This window comes from Papilio machaon, chromosome 8 (genome assembly GCF_912999745.1).
Source record: "Papilio machaon chromosome 8, ilPapMach1.1, whole genome shotgun sequence".
NCBI classification, from domain to species: Eukaryota; Metazoa; Arthropoda; class Insecta; order Lepidoptera; family Papilionidae; genus Papilio; species Papilio machaon.
Window position 1 is genome coordinate 9,129,352 of NC_059993.1, and position 26,227 is coordinate 9,155,578.

Consider the following 26,227-nt stretch of genomic DNA (forward strand, 5'->3'; position numbering starts at 1 on the left):
CAAATCGACCGGTATAGTTTTAGTGTGGATAGAGACCAAATTAGTTAAGTTTTTAGTGTTTAAGTGTTGTAACGGTCGTTTTGGGCGTGGCACTTTTTCGACAAAGTCCAAAAAGTGCCCCGATTTCGACGTGTTATATATCGGGAGATGCGTCTCAGTGAGACAAGCCGACCGATATAGTTTTTAGGGTGGACAGAGACCATAATAGTTTAGTTTTTAGTGTTTAAGTGCGTATCTTAGTGTTTGTAGAACTTTACTTATGAAAAGTCTACAATCGCTATGAGCGACCGAAACAAAGCGGCTTACGACATGGGGGAGGACACCTCCATGTCGGACTACACGTGCTCAGAGGACGAGGGCGCCTCCGGGCGCCGACTGGGAGCCGCGGGCGCCGCGTGCACCGAGGACGCTGCAAGGAAAAATAAGGGAGGTAAGCCGCGGTCAGCGGGCATGACATTAAGGTTCCGAACGGGAACGACCCATAAACGGCCGTTGGCCGCTACATCAGCGGATGAGGACGCCCCGGCCGTGGCGCATAAAGTGGCCTCCTCTTCGACGAGGGGCCGCGTTAGGCGCCCGGTAGGGGTGTACAGCTTCCTCAAGGAGGCAAAAGACTACCTGGCTGATGGGGGGGATAGTGAGGGGGAGGACCCCGACCCAACCTACCGTCCAAGCGGTAGGAAGACGAGCCCCGTAGTGGCCTCTGCAAAAGCCTCTGACGACGGGACCCCCGACGCCCTATCCAGGGGCACGGTCGAGGCCCTCGCCGAGGAGGCTCTCAAAAGTGTAGAAAAGATTAAGGAGGAGATTAAGAAGAGTAGCCACCTAAAGGGTACCGTGTGGGGCCAAATTAACCGGGCCACTAAATGCGTTGTTGAAGCGGTTGAGGGCCTCCGCGATATAACGCCAGATGAAGAGCAGCGCAGGCTCCGCGCGGACAATGCTCGCCTTTCAAGGGAGCTGGATATTGTCCGCAATGAGCTGCGTGCCTTCAAGCAGGCGTACGTCGAGTCGCAGCGGAAGTCCGCTGCAGCCCCGAAAGAGGCCACAGGGCCACAGCAGCCCAACTTTGAGGAGGTGCTAAGATACGCTATGGAGGAAATGAAGGGGCAACTCCTGCAGTCGGTAGGCGGGATGATCAATGCCCGCCTACAAGACCTGGAGATGCGCCTTCCTCCGGAGCCCGTCATGAGGCCCCCCCTGCGTGCCGACCAACGGCAGCCGCCGCCGCCCCGTCACAAGTCCCGGTCGGGGCTCGTGGAGGGCGCCATGGAGGTGGATGGGGAAGCCCAGCCATCCCCGGCGCCCACACCTAGGGCGGTAAAGAAGGCGCCGAAGAAGGGCGCTGCAAAGCGGCCGACTGCCCCCCCGCCACCTCCTCCCTCCAAGGGAAAACAGGGGGCAGGACAGGCAGACGCGACCCCTCCCCCCCCAACCGCTGGAACAAGTGGAGAGGGGGAAGCCCAGACGGGGACTGTGGGCAACTCCTGGTCCGAGGTTGTCCGGCGGAAGAAGAGGGGAAATGCCGCTGTCGCTGCTTATTCCCCCCCCTCAGCCGGAACAACCCGGCAGATCGCCCCGGCCCCACCAAAGGCCGTTAAAATCGTGGCCCCAAAAACCGCGGCCATAGTGGTGACCCTCAAGAAAGGGGCCACCATGACCAATGCGGAAGGGGCCACGACTGACGCGAAGTACACCGAGGTCCTGGCAAAGGCCAGGTCCTCGATATCCCTGAGGGAATTCGGTTTGGAGTCGGTCAAGATCCGAACGAGCATGACCGGCTCCAAACTGATGGAGGTCGGGGGGACCTCCCCCGAGGAAACTGCTGACCGCCTCGCCGCCGCCCTGGTGGAGGCAGTAGGGAGCTGGGCGGACATCACCCGCCCAACCAAAATGGCCGTCCTCAGGATCACCGGTCTAGATGACACGGTGACCACTGAGGAAGTGGCTGCCCAACTGGCATCGGTTGGCGGGTGTCCCCCCAGCTTGATGAAAGTAGGGAACATCAGGCCGAGTTTCTGGGGCGGAGGCTCCGCCCTGGTCAAGTGCCCAGCGACCGCCGCTAAGGCAGTCGTGAAGGCGGGACGAGTGGCCATCGGATGGACGATGGCCACCGTCAAAGCAGTGGAGGCCCAGCCATTGAGATGCTATAAATGCATGATGCTGGGCCACACTCGCGCTCTTTGCCCAGCGGAAACAGAGAACGGGCGTCTCTGCTTCCGCTGCGGCAGTGAAGGGCACAAGTCGGCAGAGTGCGAGGCCCCCTGCAAATGCACCGTGTGTGCAACGACGGGGCGCCCACACTCACACGTGATGGGGGGTGCCAAGTGCACCCCCCCGTCGGTGAAGGGCAAAGCCCCGGCGTCGAGCAGAGTGCCTCGCACTCAGCCCCAACCGCACGGCAGCCGTATGGCTGAAGAGGAAGAAATGCAGGTTTCTTAATGCCAAGACACCTGCATTTCGACCTACTACAGACGAACACCAACCACTCTGCCAGGGCACAGGACTTGCTCATGCAGTGCCTGGCAGAGTGGAGAATTGCTGTTGCGGTCGTGGCTGAACCCTACTTTGTCCCCCCCCAACCCAGTTGGTTCGGGGACACAGAGGGATTAGTCGCCATTGTGGCGCCGCCTTCGAGCCCGCAACCCCTCTCCCTCAGGGAGCGAGGAGCGGGCTACGTGGCGGTGAACTGGGGAGAAGTAGTACTCATAGGAGTCTACTTCTCCCCAAACAGGAACCTCCGACAATTCGAGAGGTTCCTGGATGGCCTGGAGCCGGTGGTGCAGAGAGCATCACCGGCCCAGGTCATCGTGATGGGGGACCTCAACGCTAAATGCGCAGCGTGGGGGTCCTCCATCACTGACCTGAAAGGGGCGCTTCTCCGGGACTGGGCCGTCATGATCGGCTTAGTTCCGGAGAACCAAGGCAACGCCAACACGTGCGTGCGCCGACAAGGGGGATCAGTCGTGGACGTCACGTTCGCGACCCCCGGCATCGGTGCACGCATATCGTGTTGGCGTGTCCTTGAGGAGGTGGAGACCCTGTCCGATCATTTGTACATCCGGTTCAGGGTCTCCACCGCGCCCCAGGGGTCACAGGCCCGGACGGCAGCGGCAGGACGACGAGGCGCTGAGGGCTTCCCAAAGTGGCAGCTCTCACGCCTCGACCCTGACCTGGCGGAAGAAGCCGCCATCGTCCGTGCATGGGCGGAGGAACCCCCCCAAACGGTGGGGGTCGACGAGAGGGCAGCGAGATTTCGTCGAGATCTGACCGCCGTCTGCAACGCCGGAATGCCCAGGGCGCGACGTGGATTCGCGCCCCGGGAAGGGGTGTACTGGTGGACGCAGGACCTAGCCGCCCTGCGCTCCGCCAGTAACGCCGCCCGACGGGCATTCACCCGGTGCCGCAGACGGCGGAACAGAACAGAGGAGGAGCTGGAGCGCCTTCACACTGAGCTGAGCTCGGCAAAGAAGGCGTTCTCCAGTGCGATCAAGGCCGCCAAGGACTCTGCCTATGCGGAGTTCTTGGCGACCCTAGACGCAGACCCGTGGGGGCGCCCATACCGCATGGTGCGGGCGAAGCTGAAGGTGGCGCCCCCCACGGAAACGATGGAGCCGGCGGTTCTTAGCGCGGTGGTCGAGGGGCTGTTCCCGGATAGCCCCCCTTTTGTACCACCGCGCATGACAAGAGACATGCCGGCGGACATCGAGCCGTTGAACCGATCCGCCGCTCTCGCCCCACCCCCGATAACGAAGGAGGAAATGGCCAGGGCGGCGGGCCGGCTCAGGGGGACCCGCAAAGCCCCGGGGCCAGACGGAGTGCCTGGCAAGGTTTTGCACATTGCGCTGGAACACCTCGGGGAACGCCTCCGCAGACTGTTTAACGACTGTCTGGCGGAGGGGCGTTTCCCCGGGGTGTGGAAGGAGGGTCGACTGGTGTTGCTGAGGAAGGAGGGTCACCCCGTCGACTCTCCTTCCGGCCACCGGCCGCTCGTGATGCTGGATGAGGCCGGGAAGCTGCTCGAAAGGGTATTGGCTTCCCGGATCATCCAGCATCTGGAGACGGAAGGGCCGCAGCTCTCCGAGAATCAGTTCGGGTTCCGGTCCGGGCGATCCACTCTGGATGCCCTGACCGCCCTGAAAAGGTTCTCGGAGGATGCGGCCGAGAGGGGTCAGGGGGCGGTGGCGGTGTCACTTGACATCGCCAACGCCTTCGGCTCCCTCCCCTTCGGAGTAATAGAGGAGGCACTTCGGTTCCACGAATTGCCCCTCTATCTCCGGAGGATTGTGGGACACTACCTGCAGGAGCGGGTAGTGTCCTACATGGGGAGGGAGGGAAGGGAGGAGCGGCGGATGGCCTCCGGTGTTCCTCAGGGGTCCGTCCTAGGACCCCTGCTGTGGAACATCGGCTTTGACTGGGCCATCCGCGGGGAGGTGCTGCCCCGGATGGCTGTCATTTGCTACGCGGATGACACGATGATAGCCGTCCGGGACACCACCTGGAGGAAAGTCAAGAGGAGGACGGAAGCCGGGGCCACCCTGTTGGTCCGGAGGATCGAGGCGCTCGGACTCCGCGTGGCACTCCACAAAACCGAGGCCCTCTGCTTCAAAGGGCCGAGGTGGAGAGTGCCCGCAGGAGCGACCCTCCGGATCAACGGGGACGAGGTCGAGGTTAAGGCCCGGATCAAGTATCTTGGCCTTATCCTCGATGGGGGTTGGCGTTTCGGAGATCACTTTCGGACGCTAACCCCCCGACTCGTCGGCGCGGCTTCCGCCCTCGCCAGGCTCCTCCCGAACCTGAGAGGTCCGGGCGTGCAGGTGAGACGACTGTACGCCATGGTCGTTCGCAGTATGGCCCTGTACGGCGCGCCGATATGGGCAGAAGCCCTTGACGCGCCAAACAGGGCCCTCCTCCGCAGGCCGCAGCGCATCGTTGCGGTGCGCGCATGCATGGCCTACCGCACGGTTGGCCATGCAGCGGCCTGCGCTTTGGCCGGCACTCCCCCGTGGGAGATAGAAGCGGGTGTGCTGGCCGAAGCGTACCGGGAGCGGGCCGAGCAGAGAGCTCGGGGCGAAGCCCCGGCTCCAGAGGAGCTCGCCCGGTCCCGGGCGGAGAGAAAGCGAGCGACCATAGAGCTGTGGGCTGCTGGCCTAGCGGACGCCGAATACGGCGCCCGCACCATAGAGGCCATACGCCCACGGCTCTCGGACTGGTGCGGGAGGCGCCACGGCGCAATCACATATAGACTTTCGCAGATGCTGACAGGCCACGGGTGCTTCGGGCGATACCTTCACCGAATACAAAGAGAGGAAAGGATGTCGTGCCACGAGTGCGGCGCTGATGAGGACACCGCGCAACACACCCTTCAGGTATGCACAGCGTGGTCCGAAGAGCGCCGCACTCTGGTAGCGACGATTGGTGATGACCTCTCACTCCCAGGCGTAATTCGCGCCATGCTGGGCAGTGAGGGGTCATGGGAGGCGGTTTCCTCCTTCTGCGAAATTGTAATTTCGCAGAAGGAGGAAAGGGAGCGAGAGCGCGAGGATAATCCCCTCGCGCCCCCGCTCAGACGCAGGAGAGTGGGGAGAAGGAGGCGGGGTTTCGCCGCCGTACTTCTCCCCACAAACCATGCGTGAGAGGGAGGCCCCTTCAGGGCGATAACGCAGGCGGGGCCACGGAAGAAAGCTAAAGCGTTCCCGTGGCGCCCGCCATAATGCGTTAGAGGGCAGTCAGGTTTTAGTGGGTATTCCGGTCACCTTCTGTGGCCGGCGAGTCCCACACTCCCTACGCCATTGCACAGCCCGGCGTAGGCGTGCGTAAACGCATTTCCTGACTATAAAAAAAAAAAAAAAAAAAAAAAAAAAAAAAAAAAAAAAAAAAAAAAAAAAAAAGGTTAGGTTAGGTTAGGTTAGGTTAGGTTAGGTTAGGTTAGGTTAGGTTAGGTTAGGTTAGGTTAGGTTAGGTTAGGTTAGGTTAGGTTAGGTTAGGTTCCACGGACCTGCTCGGTTGTCCGAGTGGGCGGAGAGGAGTACTCCGACGTGGCGCGTCCCCGGGTGGTGGATAGGGGAACGCCCCGGCTTCGGCTGGGGTAGGGCTTCGGCCCCGCGAACCAAACTCTAGGGTCGGTCATCGTGTTGGGTGTTGCACATGACCGACCCACCTGGAGAGGGCCGTCAGTGGTGGGTCACAGCAGTGACTCCGCCCTGACCATGCCCAACCGGGGTCGCACCGGCAGATGCGACGTGGTGGGGCCGCGGGGGGTGTGGGTGGGTACTGGTTTATCCTGCCCATCTTACAGCCCTCGTGGCCGGATGTGGGGTGAGGTCGTGGGGGCTGTGGGTGGGTACTGGTTTATCCTGCCCCCTGCGGCCCTCATGGCCAGATGAGGTGATGTATGAATGTGTGATGGAGAGGCCGAGGGGGGATACTGGTTTTCCAGTCCCCTCTGCGGCACGTAGAGTAGGGCGAGGGCGGGACCGGTTGGCCCCGCCGGTGGGGGCTGGGGTGGTAGGACACAAAAGATCCTGCCTCTCTGGCTTTCACCACTTAGGGAGAGGCGCTTCGGCGTCAGACGCGCGGCCCGAGCTTTGGTTATGGCTCAGCTGGTACAAAGCTCGGGTCATTGCGTTAAGGTGGGCATGAGGGTTTTTAGTGGGTATGGCTGAACGACTGTAGGCGAGTCCCACACTCCCTGCGCCATTGCACTGCCCGGCGCAGGGGTACGGAAGTGTATTTTCCCTCGTTACAAAAAAAAAAAAAAAAAAAAAAAGGTTAGGTTAGGTTCCACGGACCTGCTCGGTTGTCCGAGTGGGCGGAGAGGTGAACTCCGACGTGGCGCGTCCCCGGGTGGTGGATAGGGGAACGCCCCGGCATATTGCTGGGGTAGGGCTTTTTTCGCCCCGCGAACCAAACACCAACAAACCCGCAAGTCCGCACTCAGCGGAAACGGGGGCTCTGCGCACTGAGCGTGGGGCCGCGAGGAAGAAAACCTCTATAAAAAATTACCCTGGTGGCAACACCACACTTGGTCGCCCACTGGTCTTCATGATCGGTGGACGCCAAGTAAACCGTAATCCGCACTGAGCGGACCGGGGGCCCTGCGCATTGAGCGTAGGGCTGCGAGGAAGAAAACCTCTCTAAAAAATTACCCCTTTCTGGGCGGAAACGCCCCGCGCGGCGGCTGGCTTCGGCCACCGTCGGGCAAACCGTAAATCCGCACGGAGCGGAAACGGGGGCCCCGCGCACGGAGCGTGGGGCTGCGAGGAAGAAAACCTCTATAAAAAATCACCCTAATCCCAAGCATCGCCGCCCGGCGAAGGGATGAATCGTTGGTGGGAGACCAGCGGCGAGGGCGGCAACACCGGGGGGGGCTTTTAAGGGGAATAAAAAACATGAACACGACGAACAAAGAAAAAACTACCCGGGAGGGTCCCGTTCGCGGGGAATCCCTTGGTGGGTCGGACAGCCGGCCCATCGGCCCCATTGTATACGGGGGGGCCATTCGCCGTGTGGAGGAGGAGAGTAGGATAGGTTCAGCAGGAGGAAGTAAAGAGAAGAAGGAGAGAGAGAGAGTAAGGAGGCTGTCAGATTCAGACTCAGACAGCAGAGACTCCATGGCAAGCGCTTCCAGCCGCTTTGCTTCCATGGAGTCCCTAGACCAGGACGGGAGATTCTGGAGTGAGGGCCGCGGCCAGAAGAGGCCCAGAGAAAAGGAGTTGAGCGGCAGCTCTACTGACACCCCCGCTAAAGGGGTTCATAAAAGAAGGGGACGCGGCCGTCCGCCAACCACCGGCGAATACGTCGGGCTGGCGGCCGCCAAAGAATCATTGAGAAAGGCGACAGAGGCGGAGATGAGGGCACGAGCCGAGGCGGAACTCCTTGACTCAGTTCTGGAAGCCCGCAAGACTCGATCGGCTCTGGTCACGGCAGGTCCATCAAATGCCGCGCCACTGGAAGTTGAAGAAGACACGGCGACCACCGTCCTCAAACGGATCGGATCCAGCCTCGACGTAGTTGAAAGAGTGGCGAAGAAATCGTCAAACCTTAAAGGAACCTTTGTGCGCGCACTGCAGGATGCCGTCAGCGCCATTAAAGAGGACGTCGCCGGCCTCGCCCAGAGGTCGATATCGGATGAGACGCGCGCCTTGCAAGCAGATAACGCCCGCCTGCAAGCCGACATGGCCAGCCTCCGCAAGGAGCTGAATGAGATGCGCCAGGAGATGGAGAGGGTGCGGAAGCAGGGTTCCGCCAATGCCCTCATGGATACGACAATGGAGGCCGTCCCTGTCCGGCCCCCACAACCACAACCAGAGACCTCTCTTGAGGATATTTGCAGGACGGTAATGGTCCAGGTGGGCGGTATGCTCAATGCCCGCCTGGCTTCCCTAGAGGATAGGTTGCTCCCCGAAAGGAACCTGCGACCACCATTAGCGTCGGACAAGAAGAAGGAGGCCCGCACGTACGCGACTGCAACCGCGGAGCCCACACCCGTACCATCTTTGGGTGCTCAAAAAACAGCTGGGACAAAGGTGCCCCCGGCACCAGCACAGCCCGGTCCTAGTGGACTCACGCGCCAGGCGCCCAACGTGCCCAAGAAGAAAAACAAGAAAGACTCCAAAAAAGGAGCCAAAAAGAAGGAGAAAACTCGGCCGTCGACTAGCGAGAACTCAAAGTCCTCCCCTGTCGCCCCCGTAGCACCATCAAATGCCGCCCCTCCTCGTCGTCCTCCAAATCCAGACGCGCTCGAGGAGAACTGGGTAACTGTAGGGAGAAATGGAAAGGCACAACGACAAAAGTCGAAAGCGGCTCCCACGCAGGCACCAACATCTGCGCCTGCACCGCGACCGCAGAGACTAAAAGTGCCTCGAAGCTCTGCCGTTGTCGTGACGCTTACCGAAGCGGCAATCAATAAGGGGCTAACATATAGTAGTGTCTTGAAAGAGGCGAGATCGAAGCTCGATCTAAAAGAGGTGATAGGTATAGAAGCGGTGCAATTCCGTCGGGCGGTTACCGGGGCCACTATCATCCGCATCCCCGGCGCCACCAGCGCCCCGAAGGCAGACATCCTGGCGCAGAAGCTCCAGGAAATTTACCAAAACGACGATATCAAGGTCTCCAGACCCGAAAAAATGATAGACATCAAGATCGAAGGTCTGGACGACTCGACTACACCTGAGGAGGTCAAAGAGGCCATAGTCAAAAAAGGGACATGTGCGGCAGACCAGGTCCGAACTGGCCAACTCCGCCAGAACAGATCTGGCCTATTCGACATCTGGGCTCAGGTCCCTGTTACAGTAGCGAAGAAAATAGCGACGGGCCGCTTCTTAGTGGGCTGGGTTGCTGCCAAGGTCACCATCGGCAGACCCAGAGAACTACGATGCTATCGCTGCATGCAACAAGGGCATGCAGCTAGTCAATGTGAAGCAGAAGATCGTAGCCAACTCTGCTATAAATGTGGACAAGAGGGCCACAAGGCCGCATCCTGCCCGTCGCAACCGAACTGCATCCTGTGCGCGGCGGCGGGCAAGGATGCCAAACACCGGCTGGGGAGTCTAAATTGCTCGGCGCCCAGAAAGACGGTTAATAGGAGATCGCTGGTTTTCCGCCGCAGCGCTGCCCCACCGAGCGGGGAACGTATGGAGGTTGTCGAAGCCACACGTGATTGATATGGCTATACAAGTTTTACAAGCGAATCTAAATCACTGCGCCAGAGCTCAAGATTTATTGATCCAGAGCCTGGCGCAGTGGTCAATTAATATAGCGGTGATTTCGGAACCGTATTCGGTTCCGAATAGAGGCAATTGGGTGGGAGACCTCGATGAATTAGTGGCCCTTTACACCCAAGCCGACCACCCAATTGTCTCACACAAAAAAGGTAGAGGATGCGTAGGCGTCAAATCCGCCGGCGTCGCGGTGATTGGGGTCTATTGCTCGCCGAACCGGTCGCTGGCGGATTTTGACGCCTACCTAAATGAAGTCGACACCCTGATCCAATGGGGGCAACCGCTGGATATTGTTGTGGCCGGGGACCTCAATGCAAAGTCCAGGGCTTGGGGTTCCCCGGTCTCGGATTGTCGTGGCGAATTACTGCTCGAATGGATGGCCCAACATAACTTGGTGCCAATAAACACAGGCACGGAGTACACGTGCGTGCGCATGCTGGGCGGGTCCATTGTGGACGTCACGCTCGCAAATCCCGCACTGGCATGTCGCATGCAGAATTGGAGGGTCTTAGTTGGGGTGGAGACATTATCGGACCATCGCTACATCCGGTTCGATATTCTCCCCTCACCAACACCCCCCCCTACTAGTCGAAACACCGCCATTCCCCCGGAGATTGGACAGATGTGGTCCGTAAGATCGTTGGACAGGGAAGTAGCCGAACTTGCTACCATCGTCGGCACCTGGTCGCAAAGAATGGACGATAAGGAGATAAATGACGGCGTGAACTGGCTGACGGAGACATTGGCGCACATCTCCGACTGCGCCATGTCAAAAGTCCGGCCGTCACCGAGGCGACAAAATCGAGTGTACTGGTGGTCGGGAGACCTTTCACGGTTGCGTTCTGCCTGTGTGGTTGCCCGCCGCCGGTACACCCGATATCGTAGAAGGCGCCCAGGATGGGATGAGTCGGAGGAACGGAATCTTTACACTACATACCAGGAAGCCAAAAAGGCTCTACGGTGTGAGATCACCGCTTCCAAAGACCGGGCCTGGGAGGAGTTCTTGAGTAGTCTAGAGTCGGACCCATGGGGCCGGCCGTACAAACTCGTTATGAGTAAGCTGCGCCCCTGGGCTCCCCCACTTACTTCAACTCTAGATCCAGCACTTTTAACATCTGTAGTGTCGACACTCTTCCCTCCCAGTGCCCGTAGTACCGGACTTGACCTTCCCGACTCGATATCTCCCGGTTCTGTCCCGGGGGTATCCGAGTCGGAAATTAACTCGGCGAAGACAAAAATGCAGAGCAAGCGCACCGCCCCAGGACCCGATGGGATACACGGGAAGGTGCTTGCTCTGGCAATTCATCACGGCTTAGACGACCAACTCAAGACACTGCTAACCAAATGTCTCGAGGAGGGAAATTTCCCAATAAAGTGGAAAACGGGAAGGCTGGTCCTGCTGAGGAAGCCCGGAAAACCAGAGGACTCTCCGTCGGCCTATCGCCCGATAGTGCTGCTTGACGAGGCCGGCAAGTTGTTGGAGAGGATAATTGCCGGTCGCGTCAACGAACATCTATCCTCAGTGGGACCGGACTTGGCCGACACCCAATATGGGTTCAGACAGCAGCGTTCCACAATTGACGCTATTTCCAAACTGAGGGACATATGTGAAGAGGCGAAATCCAAAGGCGGGGTAACGATAGCAGTGTCGCTTGATATCGCCAATGCATTCAATACCCTGCCCTGGGATAGTATAATGGCGGGACTAGAACACCATAACGTCCCCCTGTACCTGCGACGAATAATCAATTGTTACCTGCGGGACAGGAAAATCGTGTTTCCCACACAAGATGGTTGGGAAAACTACAACATCTCTTGTGGAGTTCCACAAGGGTCGGTCTTGGGCCCACTCTTGTGGAACATTGGCTATGACTCGGTGCTGCGGGGAGCGCTCGTCCGCGGAGTGCAACTCATTTGCTACGCGGACGATACGCTTGTCGTAGCCACGGGCTCTGACTTTAGAGAGGCAAAACTGCGGGCCACTGCTGGGGCTGCACACGTTTCGGCAAAGATCCGCAGTTTGGGCCTGAGGGTCGCCCTTGATAAATCAGAGGCGATCCTCTTCCAAGACAGTAGAAGAGGAGTGCCCCAGTCGGGGCTCGAAATCATAGTCGGGGGTACTTCGATTCCCATCCGAAGCACCATCAAATATCTAGGTCTTACCCTCGACTCAAAGTGGACTTTTAGACCGCATTTTGCGGAACTAGCCCCGAAGCTCGACGCCACAGCTGCGGCTTTAAGCCGCATTTTACCAAACATCGGTGGCCCGAGCTCGAAACGACGCCTCCTATTTGCGGGAGTGCTGAGGTCGAAGGCCCTATACGGTTGTCCGGTTTGGGCCAACGACCTCTGTACACAGAACAGGGCGATGATACGGCGGTCGCAGCGCACTGTGGCGATCAGGGTCGCGAGGGCATACCGCACGGTGTCGTACGATGCTGGGTGCGTCATCGCGGGCCTGTTGCCGTGGCACCTGGACGCGGCCGCCCTAGCGACGGTTTACTGGCGTAGAGCTGGCAAGCGTGCAGAGGGCGAAGAACCATCCTTGGAGGAGATAAAAGAGTGGAGAGTCCGTGCCCAAAATAGGGCCATGGAAAAATGGAAAGAGGAGTTAAGAACATCCAGGGCTGGGTCGTGGACGGTGGATGCGATCCGCCCGAGACTCAAGGACTGGCTGAACAGGCGGTGGGGGCACCTCTCCTACCGGCTGGTGCAGATGTTGACTGGCCACGGCTGTTTTGGCAAGTATCTGCACCAAATTGCTGGTAGGGAACCAACATCTAGGTGTCACCACTGCCCGGAAGACAGCGACTCCGTCGCCCATACCTTATTTGACTGCCCGGCATGGGAAACCGAGAGGAGACCCATCGCCGCACTCACCGGAATTGACGCGTCAACACTCGCAGAGGTTATCAACAAGATCCTTCAATCTGAGGACGCGTGGAAGGCATTCCACGAGTTCTCGGAGCGAGTGTTGGCAATAAAGGAGAACGCCGAGAGGGAGCGCGAGACCGATCCGGAATCCGCCCCTCTCCGGAGAAGACGAACAGGCCGTCGCCGGCGCACCTATCTGCGTCAGGCGTAGGCCTCTGTAAATATATCAATCGTTGTACATACATATATACATAGATATAGATATAGATATAGTTATAGAATACATTTGTATATATATAATTGTAAATATAGATATACGTGTATATATATTAAAACTTAAGGTGTAAGCATAGTATTAATATTGATATTAGCAATAATAGTAGTATTAGTATTAAGAATAATAAGGAGTCTATATAGTCTTGGTATTAATAATATTAGGAGTAATAGTATTAGTATTAAGAACATTAAGGAGAGTTGCATAAACGCGACAGCGCATATCCAAAACCCGGTTATGGCATCTGCTGGTACAGGTAATGGATAAATGCGATAAGGCGGGCCCGAGGGGTTTTAGTGGGTATGGCCGAACGACTTTAGGCGAGTCCCACACTCCCTGCGCCACTGCACATATTGGCCCGGCGCAGGGGTGCGTAACTGCATTTCCCCTCTGACAAAAAAAAAAAAAAAAAAAAAGGTTAGGTTAGGTTAGGTTAGGTTAGGTTAGGTTAGGTTAGGTTAGGTTAGGTTAGGTTAGGTTAGGTTAGGTTAGGTTAGGTTAGGTTAGGTTAGGTTAGGTTAGGTTAGGTTAGGTTAGGTTAGGTTAGGTTAGGTTAGGTTAGGTTAGGTTAGGTTAGGTTAGGTTAGGTTAGGTTAGGTTAGGTTAGGTTAGGTTAGGTTAGGTTAGGTTAGGTTAGGTTAGGTTAGGTTAGGTTAGGTTAGGTTAGGTTAGGTTAGGTTAGGTTAGGTTAGGTTAGGTTAGGTTAGGTTAGGTTAGGTTAGGTTAGGTTAGGTTAGGTTAGGTTAGGTTAGGTTAGGTTAGGTTAGGTTAGGTTAGGTTAGGTTAGGTTAGGTTAGGTTAGGTTAGGTTAGGTTAGGTTAGGTTAGGTTAGGTTAGGTTAGGTTAGGTTAGGTTAGGTTAGGTTAGGTTAGGTTAGGCTAGGTTAGGTTAGGTTAGGTTAGGTTAGGTTAGGTTAGGTTAGGTTAGGTTAGGTTAGGTTAGGTTAGGTTAGGTTAGGTTAGGTTAGGTTAGGTTAGGTTAGGTTAGGTTAGGTTAGGTTAGGTTAGGTTAGGTTAGGTTAGGTTAGGTTAGGTTAGGTTAGGTTAGGTTAGGTTAGGTTAGGTTAGGTTAGGTTAGGTTAGGTTAGGTTAGGTTAGGTTAGGTTAGGTTAGGTTAGGTTAGGTTAGGTTAGGTTAGGTTAGGTTAGGTTAGGTTAGGTTAGGTTAGGTTAGGTTAGGTTAGGTTAGGTTAGGTTAGGTTAGGTTAGGTTAGGTTAGGTTAGGTTAGGTTAGGTTAGGTTAGGTTAGGTTAGGTTAGGTTAGGTTAGGTTAGGTTAGGTTAGGTTCCACGGACCTGCTCGGTTGTCCGAGTGGGCGGAGAGGTGAACTCCGACGTGGCGCGTCCCCGGGTGGTGGATAGGGGAACGCCCCGGCATATTGCTGGGGTAGGGCTTTTTTCGCCCCGCGAACCAAACACCAAAACCCGTAAATCCGCACCCAGCGGAAACGGGGGCTCTGCGCACTGAGCGTGGGGCCGCGAGGAAGAAAACCTCTATAAAAAATTACCCTGGTGGCAACACCACACTTGGCGCCCACTGGTCTTTATGATCGGTGGACGCCAAGTAAACCGTAAGTCCGCACTGAGCGGAAACGGGGGCTCTGCGCACTGAGCGTGGGGCCGCGAGGAAGAAAACCTCTATAAAAAATTACCCTGAGGAGGAGGTGGATGTTTCGTAGGGCTACACCGGACAGGGCCACCCATACCGGGCAGGCCTGCGGAACATCGACGAGGGCGTGCGGCATCACGTTAAAAGGCAGCGGACTTCGGTCGGAGTATGGCGGCCTCCAAGGCCGCGCGTCATGACTGGGGGACCTCACCCTGCTCAACAAAGGCGGCTTCCGGTGTCCGACAACGCCGGACCACCAATGACCATGGCAGACTCGAAAAATGTATTACCCCAGGAGGGTACCGCTGGCTACGCCAGCGGAGAATCCCTCCCAGAGGTCACTCTGACCTCTGGCCGGCCCACGTATTCTGGGGGGGCCAAAGGATGCCACACGACCACTGCAAGAATATTGACAACGATTGCGAGCGACTTGGATTTGTTGAAAACGGAAAGACGGGAAGCGTCGAGAGAGAGAGGGCCAAAGACTGGCAAAAACCCGACGGAGGAGGACGACACTAGCGACGCTGAGCTAGTGTCTGTATCCGAAGTGTCCGGAATGTCGGGACTGTCTGGGCTATCCTCAGACTCGGACAGCACAGTTGAGGGCACAAAAGACCTGGCGGAGACGAGTAAGACCGCCCCCACAGCCCCGAGACTCGCCCTCAGATTTGCGGCAAAGATGCCAAAGAAGAGGGCGCTAAAAGATGACGGAGCGGCGGCCCCGGTCGCCACCAAGGTGTCCACGGCGGCAAGAGGCCGCCCTAGACGCCCAGGGGCTCATGCCGCCTATCTGCAGGAGGCGAGAGCGCACATGGCGGAGGAGGGGGAGAGTGGAGCAAGCGGCTCGAACCCCCCCCCCTACCGGCCTCCTTGCCTCCTGCCCAGAGACTCTTCGGAGCCAAGGTGCTCCCAGCCGGAGGCCGCTACTATCGAGGCCCTGGCTGCAAAAGCCCTCCTGAATGTGGCCGCCATTCAGGGGGAGGTTAAAAAGAGCGGCCACATTAAGGGCACGGTCCTGGGCCAGATAAACCGGGCCACAAAGGGGGTGATTGAGGCGGTGGAGGAGCTCCGCTCAATCACCCCCCAGGAGGAACAACGCAGACTCCGCGCGGAGAACGCCAGACTGGCGAGGGAAGTCGAACTCATCCGCGCGGAGTTAAAAGCGTTCAAGGAAGCATACTCGGAGTCGCAGAGGAAAGCGGCCGCGACTCCGAGGGAGACTCCTCCGGCCCGGGAGGAGAGTGTGGAAACCGTGCTCAGGGGCGCCCTCGAGGAGATGAGGCGCGATCTTCTAGAGTCCGTAGGCGGGATGGTTAATGCCCGCCTAGGAGACCTGGAAACGCGCCTCCCCCCTGAGCCGGTGGTCAGACCGCCTCTCCTGGCGGACAAGAACCACCCGCCGCCGCCGCGCCCTGTGGCCCGGCCCAACTTAGTGGCTAGTGCCACTAAAACCGTGGAGGTTCGACCGGCCCAGGCCCCTGTGGCCAAAGCCGGTCCAGCACCGAAACCGAAGCGGAAAATCAGTAAGACCGGACCGGCCGCCCCTCCCCCCCCTCCACCTGCTGGCGGAGGAGGGAGCGCAGAGACGGCCACAAAGGCCAAAGCCGGAGCCACCAAACCCGCCCCCCAAACACCCGGGGGCGAGGAAACACCATGGGCCAAAGTGGTCGGCCGAAAGGCCGCCAAAAAGAAGAAGGCTCCGGCTAGGGCCCCACCCGCTGCACAGGCTCAGCCTGTAAGAGCGCAGCGGGTTGCCCCCCCCCCTAAAGCGGTAAAGATCGTGGCCCCCAAAACGGCGGCTATCACCGTCACCCTCAAACCGGGGGCCACGATCACGACAGCGGAAGGTCAGGTCGCCGAGGCCAAATATACAGATGTATTGGCCAAGGCCAAGGCGGCGATCTGCCTTAAGGACCTCGGCTTGGAGACGGTCAAGGTGCGTACCAGCATGACCGGCTCCAAGCTGATGGAGGTGGGGGGGAGCACCCCAGAAGAGACGGCCGACCGCCTGGCCGCCGAATTGACACGCGTCATTGGCGGCTGGGCGGACATCGCGCGTCCGTCCAAGCTCGCAGACCTTCGGGTCTCGGGTTTGGACGAGACGATAACGTGCGAGGAGGTGGCAGCCAAACTGGCTACAATCGGAGGCTGCCACCCCGAGGCCGTCAAAGTGGGCCTAATCAGGCCCAGCTTCTGGGGTGGGGGGTCCACCCTAGTGAGATGTCCGGCAGCGGCGGCGAAAGCCGTTGCTCAGATAGGAAAGGTGGCCATAGGGTGGAGTATGGCCACCGTCACCGCGGTAAGGGCCCGGCCGCTGCGCTGTTTTAAGTGCATGCAGCTGGGCCACACCCGGGCCCTATGCCCGTCGGAAGCGGAGGATGGTCGCCTCTGCTTCCGATGTGGCCAAGAGGGCCACAAGAGGGCTGCGTGCGAGGCGCCTGTCCACTGCGCCGTGTGCAAAAGGACAGGCTGCCCGCACGCCCACGTCATGGGGGGAGCTAAATGCACCCCCCCCACCATGAGGGGGAAGGCCCGCTCCACCGGCCCTCCCCCTGCGCCAAGAGCGCAGCCGCCGCCCGGGCCGCAACAACAGCCCGAAGAGGAACGTATGCAGGTGTCATAAATGCCCAGACACCTGCATACGGAGTTCCTGCAGACCAACGCCAACCACTCCGCCCGCGCACAGGACCTGCTAATGCAGGCCCTGGCGGAGTGGAAAATTGCCGTTGCTGTCGTGGCCGAGCCCTACCTCATCCCTTCCCAGCCTCATTGGGTCGGGGACACGGAGGGCTCGGTCGGAATGGTGGCGCCGCCAACGGGCCCGCAAATCCTCTCTCTCAGGGAGAGGGGCGCGGGTTACGTGGCGGCAAACTGGGGAGAAGTAGTGCTCATCGGAGTCTACTTCTCCCCGAACAGGAGCCTCTCGCAATTTGAGAGGTTCCTGGATGGCCTGGAGCTGGTGGTGCGGAGGGCATTGCCAGCCCAGGTCATCGTGATGGGGGACCTCAATGCTAAGTGCGCGGCTTGGGGATCCCCCATCACCGACGTCAAGGGGGCGCATCTTCGGGATTGGGCCCTCACTATTGGCCTGGTCCCGGAGAACCGGGGCAGCGCCTTCACATGTGTGCGCGCCCGGGGTGGCTCAGTCGTCGACGTGACGTTCGCCACCCCCAGTATCGGCGCGCGCATCTCGTGTTGGCGCGTCCTGGAGGACGTGGAGACCCTATCAGATCACCTGTACATCAGGTTCAGGGTCTCCACAGCGCCCCCTGGGCGTCAAACCCGCACGGCGGGCGGCAGAGGCGTCTTCCCTGGGTGGCAGCTGTCACGTCTCGACGAAGACCTGGCAGAGGAGGCCGCTATAGTTTCAGCGTGGGCCTCCGACCCCCCTCATTCTTTGGGGGTCGGAGAAAGGGCTGCCAGGTTCCGTCGGGACTTGACGGCTGTCTGCGACGCGGCAATGCCTAGGGCTCGACGCCTCGCGCCCCGAGAAGGGGTGTACTGGTGGTCGCGGGACCTCGCGGCCCTGCGTGCCACCAGCAACGCCGCTCGCCGTGCTCTATCCCGGTGCCGAAGACGTCGGCACCGGGAGCCGGGCGAGCTGGAGCGCCTCCAGGCCGAAACGCGTTCGGCCAAAAAGGCGCTCCAAGCCGCCATAGGGGCCGCCAAGGACGCTGCATACTCGGAGTTCTTGGCGGCCCTGGACGCGGACCCGTGGGGGCGCCCGTACCGGATGGTACGGGCCAAATTCAAAACGGCGCCCCCCACGGAGGCCATGGAGCCGGCCGTCCTCAGCGCGGTGGTAGAGGGGCTATTTCCAGACAGCCCCCCATTCGAGCCACCGCGCATGTCGCAGCAGAGGGCTGGCGACGAGGACGACGCCGCCGTCCCTAATCCTCCTCCGATAACCGAGGAGGAAATGCTAGGGGCGGCCCGCCGGCTCCAAGGCCCGCGGAAGGCCCCGGGACCGGACGGGGTCCCGGGGAAGGTTCTCCCCATCGCGCTGAAGCACCTCGGGGACCGCCTACGCTGCCTCTTCGAGGACTGTCTGGCAGCGGGGCACTTCCCTGAGGTGTGGAAGGAGGGGCGGCTGGTCCTCATCAGGAAAGAAGGCCGCCCCGCGGACTCTCCGTCGGGATACCGCCCACTAGTGATGCTGGATGAGGCCGGGAAGCTACTAGAGCGTGTCATAGCTGCCCGGATCATCCAGCATCTAGAGAGGGACGGGCCGCAGCTTTCGGTGAACCAATTCGGGTTCCGGTCAGGACGATCCACCTTGGACGCCCTGGCCGCCCTGAAGAAGTTCACCGACGAAGCGGCCCAAAAGGGGCAGGGAGCCATGGCGGTGTCATTAGACATCGCCAACGCCTTCGGCTCCCTCCCCTTTGCGGTAATAGAGGAGGCGCTCCGATATCACGGAGTGCCCCTCTACCTGCGGAGAGTCGTGGGACACTACCTGCAAGGGCGGGTAGTGTCCTACATGGGGAGAACCGGTCGAGAGGAGAGGCGGATGGCCTCCGGTGTTCCACAGGGGTCCGTGCTAGGGCCCCTGCTATGGAACATCGGGTATGACTGGGCCATCCGCGGAGAGGTGCTGTCCCGGATGGCGGTCATCTGCTACGCAGATGACACGCTGGTAGCCGTCCGGGACACCACCTGGAGCCGATTGGTGAAAAGGGCTGAGGCCGGAGCCACATTGTTGACCCGGAGGATTGAGGCATTAGGCCTCCGAGTGGCCCTCAGTAAGACCGAGGCCCTCTGTTTTAAAGGGCCTCGGTGGAGGGTACCTGCGGGGGCCACCCTCCGGGTCAACGGAGAGGAAGTCGGGGTCAAGGCCCGGATAAAATATTTGGGTCTTGTCCTCGACGGGGGTTGGCGCTTCGGTGACCACTTCCGAGCGCTGACCCCCCGGCTTGTGGGCGCGGCCTCAGCCCTGGCGAGGCTCCTCCCTAACCTCAGCGGTCCGGGTGTACATGCGAGGATGCTGTACACCACGGTCGTCAAAAGTATGGCCCTGTACGGTGCACCGATATGGGCTCGCGCCCTAAATGCACCGAACAGGGCCCTCCTCCGCAGGCCGCAACGCATTGTTGCGGCGCGTGCGTGCCGGGCCTACCGAACGGTAGGCCACGCGGCGGCCTGCGTTTTGGCCGGCACCCCTCCGTGGGAAATCGAGGCGGGAGTGCTGGCCGAAGCCTACTGGGCGCGGGCCAGACAAAGAGCCCGGGGCGAAGCCCCGGCCCCAGAGGAGGTCTCCCGCGCCCGGGAGGCGAGGAGAGTGACGACCGTGGAGCGGTGGGCGAGAAGCCTAGCGCACGCCAAATATGGCGTGCGCACTATAGAGGCCATACGCCCACTGCTCCCGGAATGGTGTGGGAGGAGCCACGGCTCCCTCACCTTCCGTCTGACACAGGTGCTGTCCGGGCATGGTTGCTTTGGACGGTACCTGTGTCGGATCAGACGGGAGGTGACGATGCGCTGCCACGGGTGCGGCGCCAGCGAGGACACGGCGCAGCACACACTCGAAGTGTGCTGCGCCTGGAGAGAAGAGCGCCGCACCCTGGTGGCGGCGATTGGCGGCGACCTCTCACTTCCCGGCGTCGTGCGCGCCATGTTGGGAAGTGAGAGGTCTTGGAACGCGGTCTCCTCCTTCTGCGAACTGGTCATGTCGCAGAAGGAGGAGAGAGAGCGGGAGCGCGAAGGGGACCCCCTAGCGCCCCCGCTCCGGCAGAGAAGAGTGGGGAGAAGGAGGCGGCAATTCGCCGCTTCTGCCCTTCTCCCCACGCCTTAAATTTTGAGGGCCCATAGCGGCCAAACGCAGGCGGGGTCACGGAAGTAAGCTAACGCGTTTCCCGTGGCCCCGCCGTAACGCGTGAGAGGGCAGTCTGGTTTTAGTGGGTATTCCGGTCGCCTTGTCTTTATCTTCTGCGGCCGGCGAGTCCCACACTCCCCTACGCCATTGCACAGCCCGGCGTAGGGGGTGCGTAAATGCATTTCCAGACTATAAAAAAAAAAAAAAAAAAAAAAAAAAAAAAGGTTAGGTTAGGTTAGGTTAGGTTAGGTTAGGTTAGGTTAGGTTAGGTTAGGTTAGGTTAGGTTAGGTTAGGTTAGGTTAGGTTAGGTTAGGTTAGGTTAGGTTAGGTTAGGTTAGGTTAGGTTAGGTTAGGTTAGGTTAGGTTAGGTTAGGTTAGGTTAGGTTAGGTTAGGTTAGGTTAGGTTAGGTTAGGTTAGGTTAGGTTAGGTTAGGTTAGGTTAGGTTAGGTTAGGTTAGGTTAGGTTAGGTTAGGTTAGGTTAGGTTAGGTTAGGTTAGGTTAGGTTAGGTTAGGTTAGGTTAGGTTAGGTTAGGTTAGGTTAGGTTAGGTTAGGTTAGGTTAGGTTAGGTTAGGTTAGGTTAGGTTAGGTTAGGTTAGGTTAGGTTAGGTTAGGTTAGGTTAGGTTAGGTTAGGTTAGGTTAGGTTAGGTTAGGTTAGGTTAGGTTAGGTTAGGTTAGGTTAGGTTAGGTTAGGTTAGGTTAGGTTAGGTTAGGTTAGGTTAGGTTAGGTTAGGTTAGGTTAGGTTAGGTTAGGTTAGGTTAGGTTTTTTTTTTTTTTTTTTTTTTTTTTTTTTTTTTTTTTTGTTGACCTAACCTAATCTTTGGTTAGGTCATACTATCTACTTCTAACATGGGTGGTCAGAATCTTTGTCTGCCTATTTTAATCTTTCATGCAAGTTCTCTCTTTTATGCCTCTCGCACTTTCTTTCTTCATACTATTTCTTTCTTACTTTCGTCTTCTTTCTTACTGTATACGGGTGGGATTCCCGTCTATTCTACTCTATTCTATATTTTACTTTATTTATTTATTTATTTATTCTTATAGGGTATTAAAACTACTACAACTCTGTCTCTTTATTATACATCTTGAAACTTACATACTAGCTTATTTTATCTTATTTCTATTTTACATTTTATATCTTATATTACTATTTTATATTTTGCTTTATTTATTTGTTTATTGTTGTTACAGGTGTAATAAAACTACTACAACTCTGCTTCTTTATTTTACAGCTTAGTACTTACATACTAACTTAATCTATCTTATACAATTATTTTGTTACTTTTATTTTCTTATGCTAATTTACTTATTTGTTCTAACTTACATGTTTATTTTATATTATGTTTACAAAGTGCCATGTTGGTATATACTGTGGATTTATCAGTGTTTACAATTATTCTGGTTTTTATAATACTTAATTCCACTTATTATGTTATAATTATCAATTAAGGTTTTACAATTTTACTTAATTAATGGTACTATAAACATTTTTATTTTTAATCTTTTGTAATTTTACTTTACATTCTTTGTACCTTTTTACTTGTTTACTTTACTTGTTTGTTCACAATATTTGTTGTTATTTATATTATAAACCATTATACTTGGTTGACTGATATTTGTATGATTTTGTCTCGGTGCCTTTTATATGCAATTTTACAAATTCTTCAAATCTCCATCCCTGCCTGTATATGTTTTATTTTTATATGATTTCTATATGCATATGTGTGTGTTGTGTGTGTGTTTTAATTTGTTTTTATGTATTGTATATACTTGTGTTTATGTGAGTGTTGTTTGATTGGTATGTTTACTTTGTATTGTGTTGTTGTATTTTGAGTGTTATGTGTACACATTGTGTTTGTGTTATGTATTGTTTGTGTTTATGTATGTTTGTATTTTGTGTGCGTTTGTGTATGTTTGTTTATTTTTTTGTATATGTTTTGGGTGTATGTTATACCTAAGTGTGATATACATATATATTTTAATATTGTGGTTTGGTTGTTTTGTTTTATAAATTTACTAGTTTGTATAATACTATAATTGTGAGTAATATATTAAATACATATTTTTGTGAATTTTGTTTTAGTTGCTGTGTTATACTTTTTATGTATAGTGTGTTATTTAATGTTATTATAAATCCACTTTTACTGTTTTACAATGGTTATTATTTTTTAAATTTTGTTTGCATGTTTATTTACAATATTTGTTTATTATTTAATTTGTATAATACTGTAATAGTGGTTTGTTTATATACCTAAGTGTGATGTACATATATATTTTAATATTGTGGTTTGGTTGTTTTGTTTTATAAATTTACTAATTTGTATAATACTATAATTGTGAGTAATATATTAAATAAATATTTTTGTGAATTTTGTTTTAGTCACTGTGTTATACTTTTTTGTATAGTGTGTTATTTAATGTTTGTATAAATCCACTTTTACTGTTTTACAGTGATTATTATTTTTTAAATTTTGTTTGCATGTTTATTTACAATATTTGTTTATTATTTAATTTGTATAAAACTGTAATAGTGGTTTGTTTATAAAAGTGTGTATTTATGTATTTTATTGACTTGTGTATGTGTATGTTATTTTGTGTGTTTATAAATTTATTTATATATAATATATGTGTATATTATAAATGTGTTTAGTTGTGTTTGTGTTATATTTATGTGTATGTTTGTGAAGTCTATGAGTATGCTATTGTTGACCGTGCAATTTGTTCCCATTTTCTTCTTATTGGGCATTCCTGGCTGAATGCGTTGTGATTGTGGTTGTTTACTTTTGCTTGCTTACAGTTACAGCATGTGGGTTCAGATTTGTTTTTCCATTCTTCACATTCAGATCGTTTGTGGGATCCTCCACAATGGCTACATTTTTCTTCTTTATCTTTGCAGAACCGTTTGGGATGTCCATAACCCAGGCAGGTCGAGCATTGGATCAATGGTGATTGGTCTTCTACACGTAGCTTTTGTAAGTCTATCCGGACTTTACCAGCTTCCATCATGCTCTTCCAGACCTGGGGGGGGACTCTTATTACTACATGATTTGTTTGCGGATTTTTTGCTTTCTTTTTGTAGAGGATTTCCATTTTGTCTGTTTCAGTATAGTTATTGAAAATATCTTTGTTTTGTTTCTGTAGGGCTGCCAGTATTTCTTTATCGGTGTTGTAGTTTGGTACATCCCTGATAACAACCAATGGATTTTTGTTTTGTATATCCTGCACGTTTAGGTTTTCTGTATCTTTTAATTTTTCTTTTACTAATTCTCTTTCTTTTTCTGTTTTAAAACCTATAATTATTTTCTGGTCCTTAGCTTTTCTTATTCTTTCTATTTCGACACCTCCCTCTTTAGCCTGAAGGGCCTTTCTAACTTTGTCTAGAACTTCCTCTCCTGTGTCCATTGGATCTTTAGATGTGATCTTTATAGAGTGTAGTGTTTGTTCTATTGTTTTTATTGGTGTGTTGGATGCTACTATTGATGCGTATGTTTTGCTTCTGTTGTTTTCGGTGTTTTGGTTTTTTATTATATTTTCGTTTAATTCTTCTATTCTTTTGCTGTTTTCTTGAATGATTTTGTTTCCCCTCTCCGTAATGCTTGCATATGTTTCCATTTGTTTGCTTATTCCATCCATTCTGTTCAAGTTCTCTGCGAGGAGTTTTGAGTGTTCCTCTATTTTCTGTGAAAAATTTCTATATTCATTAGTACTTAAGGGTGGGGGTGGAGAGGGGGGGAGATGGGTGGAGTTTGTGTTCTTTCTTAGGTTGCTTGATTCGAGTTCTTTGATGGTTTCATTGAAGACTTTGAAGAGGCGCTTTACGGCGTTTTCTATTCCTTTTTTTATTTCTCTTTTAAGGTTTCTGGAGTTGTTTAGATTTACAATGGCTTGTTTGTGGGCTGATTTCGCCTCTTCTATGTAGCTGTGGAGGGTGTTTGTTTCCCTAGTTGGTGTTTTATTATCTTTTCTTTCTGGTAGTGATGTGTGTGCGAGGTAGGTGTAGTATTCTGATTCAGAATCGGTTTCCAATTCACTATACTGTGGTATATATATATTACTGTGTGCTGGTGTGGTTATTTCTGCAACTTCCTGTGTGGACGATGGTCTTTGTTTGGTTGGTGTTCGATGCATGTTGTTTAGTGATATTTGTTTTATAATAGTTAATATCTGAGTCTAAATTCAATATATATTCTGTAAATATTGCCGTTAGAATGGGTTGCGGCCCTAATATTTATGGAGTTTGATAAGAATGGTTGGGTACGGGCTGTGATTCACTAGAGTGATAATTTAACTGATTAATATTTATGTTTTCAAATAAGTATCTATTCGCTTGTTGGTGTAATTAATGTTGATTGTAGTTGCAAATAATTATAATGATATCAATATAGTGATAATACTTATTAAACTAATCTTATACTATATGTGCACAAGTATTATTACGAACAATTAAAGCGAGTGACACACAACAGTACTTAAAATAATTTTAATATTTTAAAGAGTGTTTAATAATTTTCTATATAGATGTTAATTTTAATTTAGTTATTTACAATAATTATTTTATAAAAAATGGTAAGTTTAATAATCTAAATTTAACTTATTAATGGTATTTTAGTTTCGTTACTCTTATATTTAATGGTTTAATTTTAGTTTTACTTAGTATTTGCTTCTAATCTAATAATTAGTAATTATTGTAATTTATGAAATAATAAAATTAAAATGTATTAAATGTATCAATTATTTTTCTATTTCTTCCACCCTGTTGTGTGTCAATCTTTATTTCTTAATTTGTTATCATTAGTTAAACTTTTCGTCACTAGGTGGCTCTAATTCCACAATACAGTTGTAATACAAGTGTTTAAATTTAAGCTGGTGACATACGACAGTTTTTGAATTAATGTAATATATTGAAGTTCTAAAAATGTTTATGTAGAGTTTATAATCTATTTCTGCTATGTATATTATTTAATTTATTTAATATTATACTACTTTGATGAATTTCTTATGAAGTGTAATACGTTAAACTTAAAATATGTTAATTATTTTAATTAAATTCTATTTCTTTTTACTATGGTGTGTGACTGTCTTTATATTTTATTACTGTTATCTACAGTTCAGCTTTTCGCCGCTAGATGTCACCAACTTTAATTTACAGTCAGAGTACAATGGATTTTTCCAGAACAACTTAAGTGGATTACACACAACAAGAATATTTATTTGATATAATATTTTGAAATTTCTATTTCTATTTTAATTTGATTGATAAGTGAAAGTATTTAGTTTTGATTTCTTAATTTGTTCTAGATATTTTTAATTAACAATTATTTTATAAGTTTTGAAATTTTATTTAGTTATATGGATTCAAAATTTTCTTTACACAATTTATTTTCCTAGTTTAATATTAAATCTAATTACTAATGTTTAATGCTTTAATTAAATGTTTTGACTAAATCTGACTGAGAATGTTAAAGAGTTAAATTATTCGTTATACTAATACTATAAACTTAATATTTTTAAATTCTTCCTTTCGGTGTGTGTGCAATCCTCCTTATGTCTTGGCCTTGGGTGAGTGGTTTCCGCTTCTTACCACTAGATGTCGCCGGCTGCACGTGTGTTTAAAATTTTGTTTTTTGCTGTATTTTAGTATTAAACCTTTGTAAACTTCAGTTTTTTCACTGTATTCAAGTACACTACACTTAGATGAAATCCTGTATGTATTCCACTTCCCACTTTACACGCAGTATTTCAAACAGCACGTGTTTGAAGTTAAAAGTATTTGTAAAATTTTATTCAATAATGAGAAAAATCAAATTTATATACTGCAAGAAAGGTCCATTTATACTGATTCCAATGATATAATTTAATATATAGGTCCTCGATTTACTTTCGGAGTTATTCCTCTGCGAAATTTTTGACTCTAACGGTTTTTAGTTTTTGCTTCAT

At 52.8% G+C, this 26,227-nt stretch overlaps 3 protein-coding genes across 3 annotated transcripts; all 3 read left to right on the top strand.

The window, feature by feature from the left end:
- The first annotated feature begins 309 nt into the window (after nucleotides 1–309).
- Nucleotides 310–2,442, top strand: LOC123721207 (spermatogenesis-associated protein 21-like). The gene has a single exon (XM_045679105.1). The coding sequence runs from the start codon at nucleotides 310–312 to the stop codon at nucleotides 2,440–2,442; it is 2,133 nt and encodes a 710-aa protein (XP_045535061.1).
- Nucleotides 2,443–7,391: 4,949 nt separating this feature from the next.
- On the top strand, nucleotides 7,392–9,665 carry LOC123721208 (neurofilament heavy polypeptide-like). The gene has a single exon (XM_045679107.1). It carries the CDS (start codon nucleotides 7,392–7,394, stop codon nucleotides 9,663–9,665), a length of 2,274 nt encoding a protein of 757 aa, XP_045535063.1.
- A 5,004-nt stretch (nucleotides 9,666–14,669) lies between these two features.
- Nucleotides 14,670–17,099, top strand: LOC123721209 (caskin-1-like). Its single transcript, XM_045679108.1, has one exon. The coding sequence runs from the start codon at nucleotides 14,670–14,672 to the stop codon at nucleotides 17,097–17,099; it is 2,430 nt and encodes an 809-aa protein (XP_045535064.1).
- Nucleotides 17,100–26,227: the final 9,128 nt, after the last annotated feature.

Excerpts from the sequence above, each read along its gene's own strand:
- LOC123721207 (XM_045679105.1), top strand. The coding sequence starts at position 310 with ATGGGGGAGGACACCTCCATGTCGGACTACACGTGCTCAGAGGACGAG.
- LOC123721209 (XM_045679108.1), top strand. The coding sequence starts at position 14,670 with ATGACTGGGGGACCTCACCCTGCTCAACAAAGGCGGCTTCCGGTGTCC.
- LOC123721208 (XM_045679107.1), top strand. The coding sequence starts at position 7,392 with ATGAACACGACGAACAAAGAAAAAACTACCCGGGAGGGTCCCGTTCGC.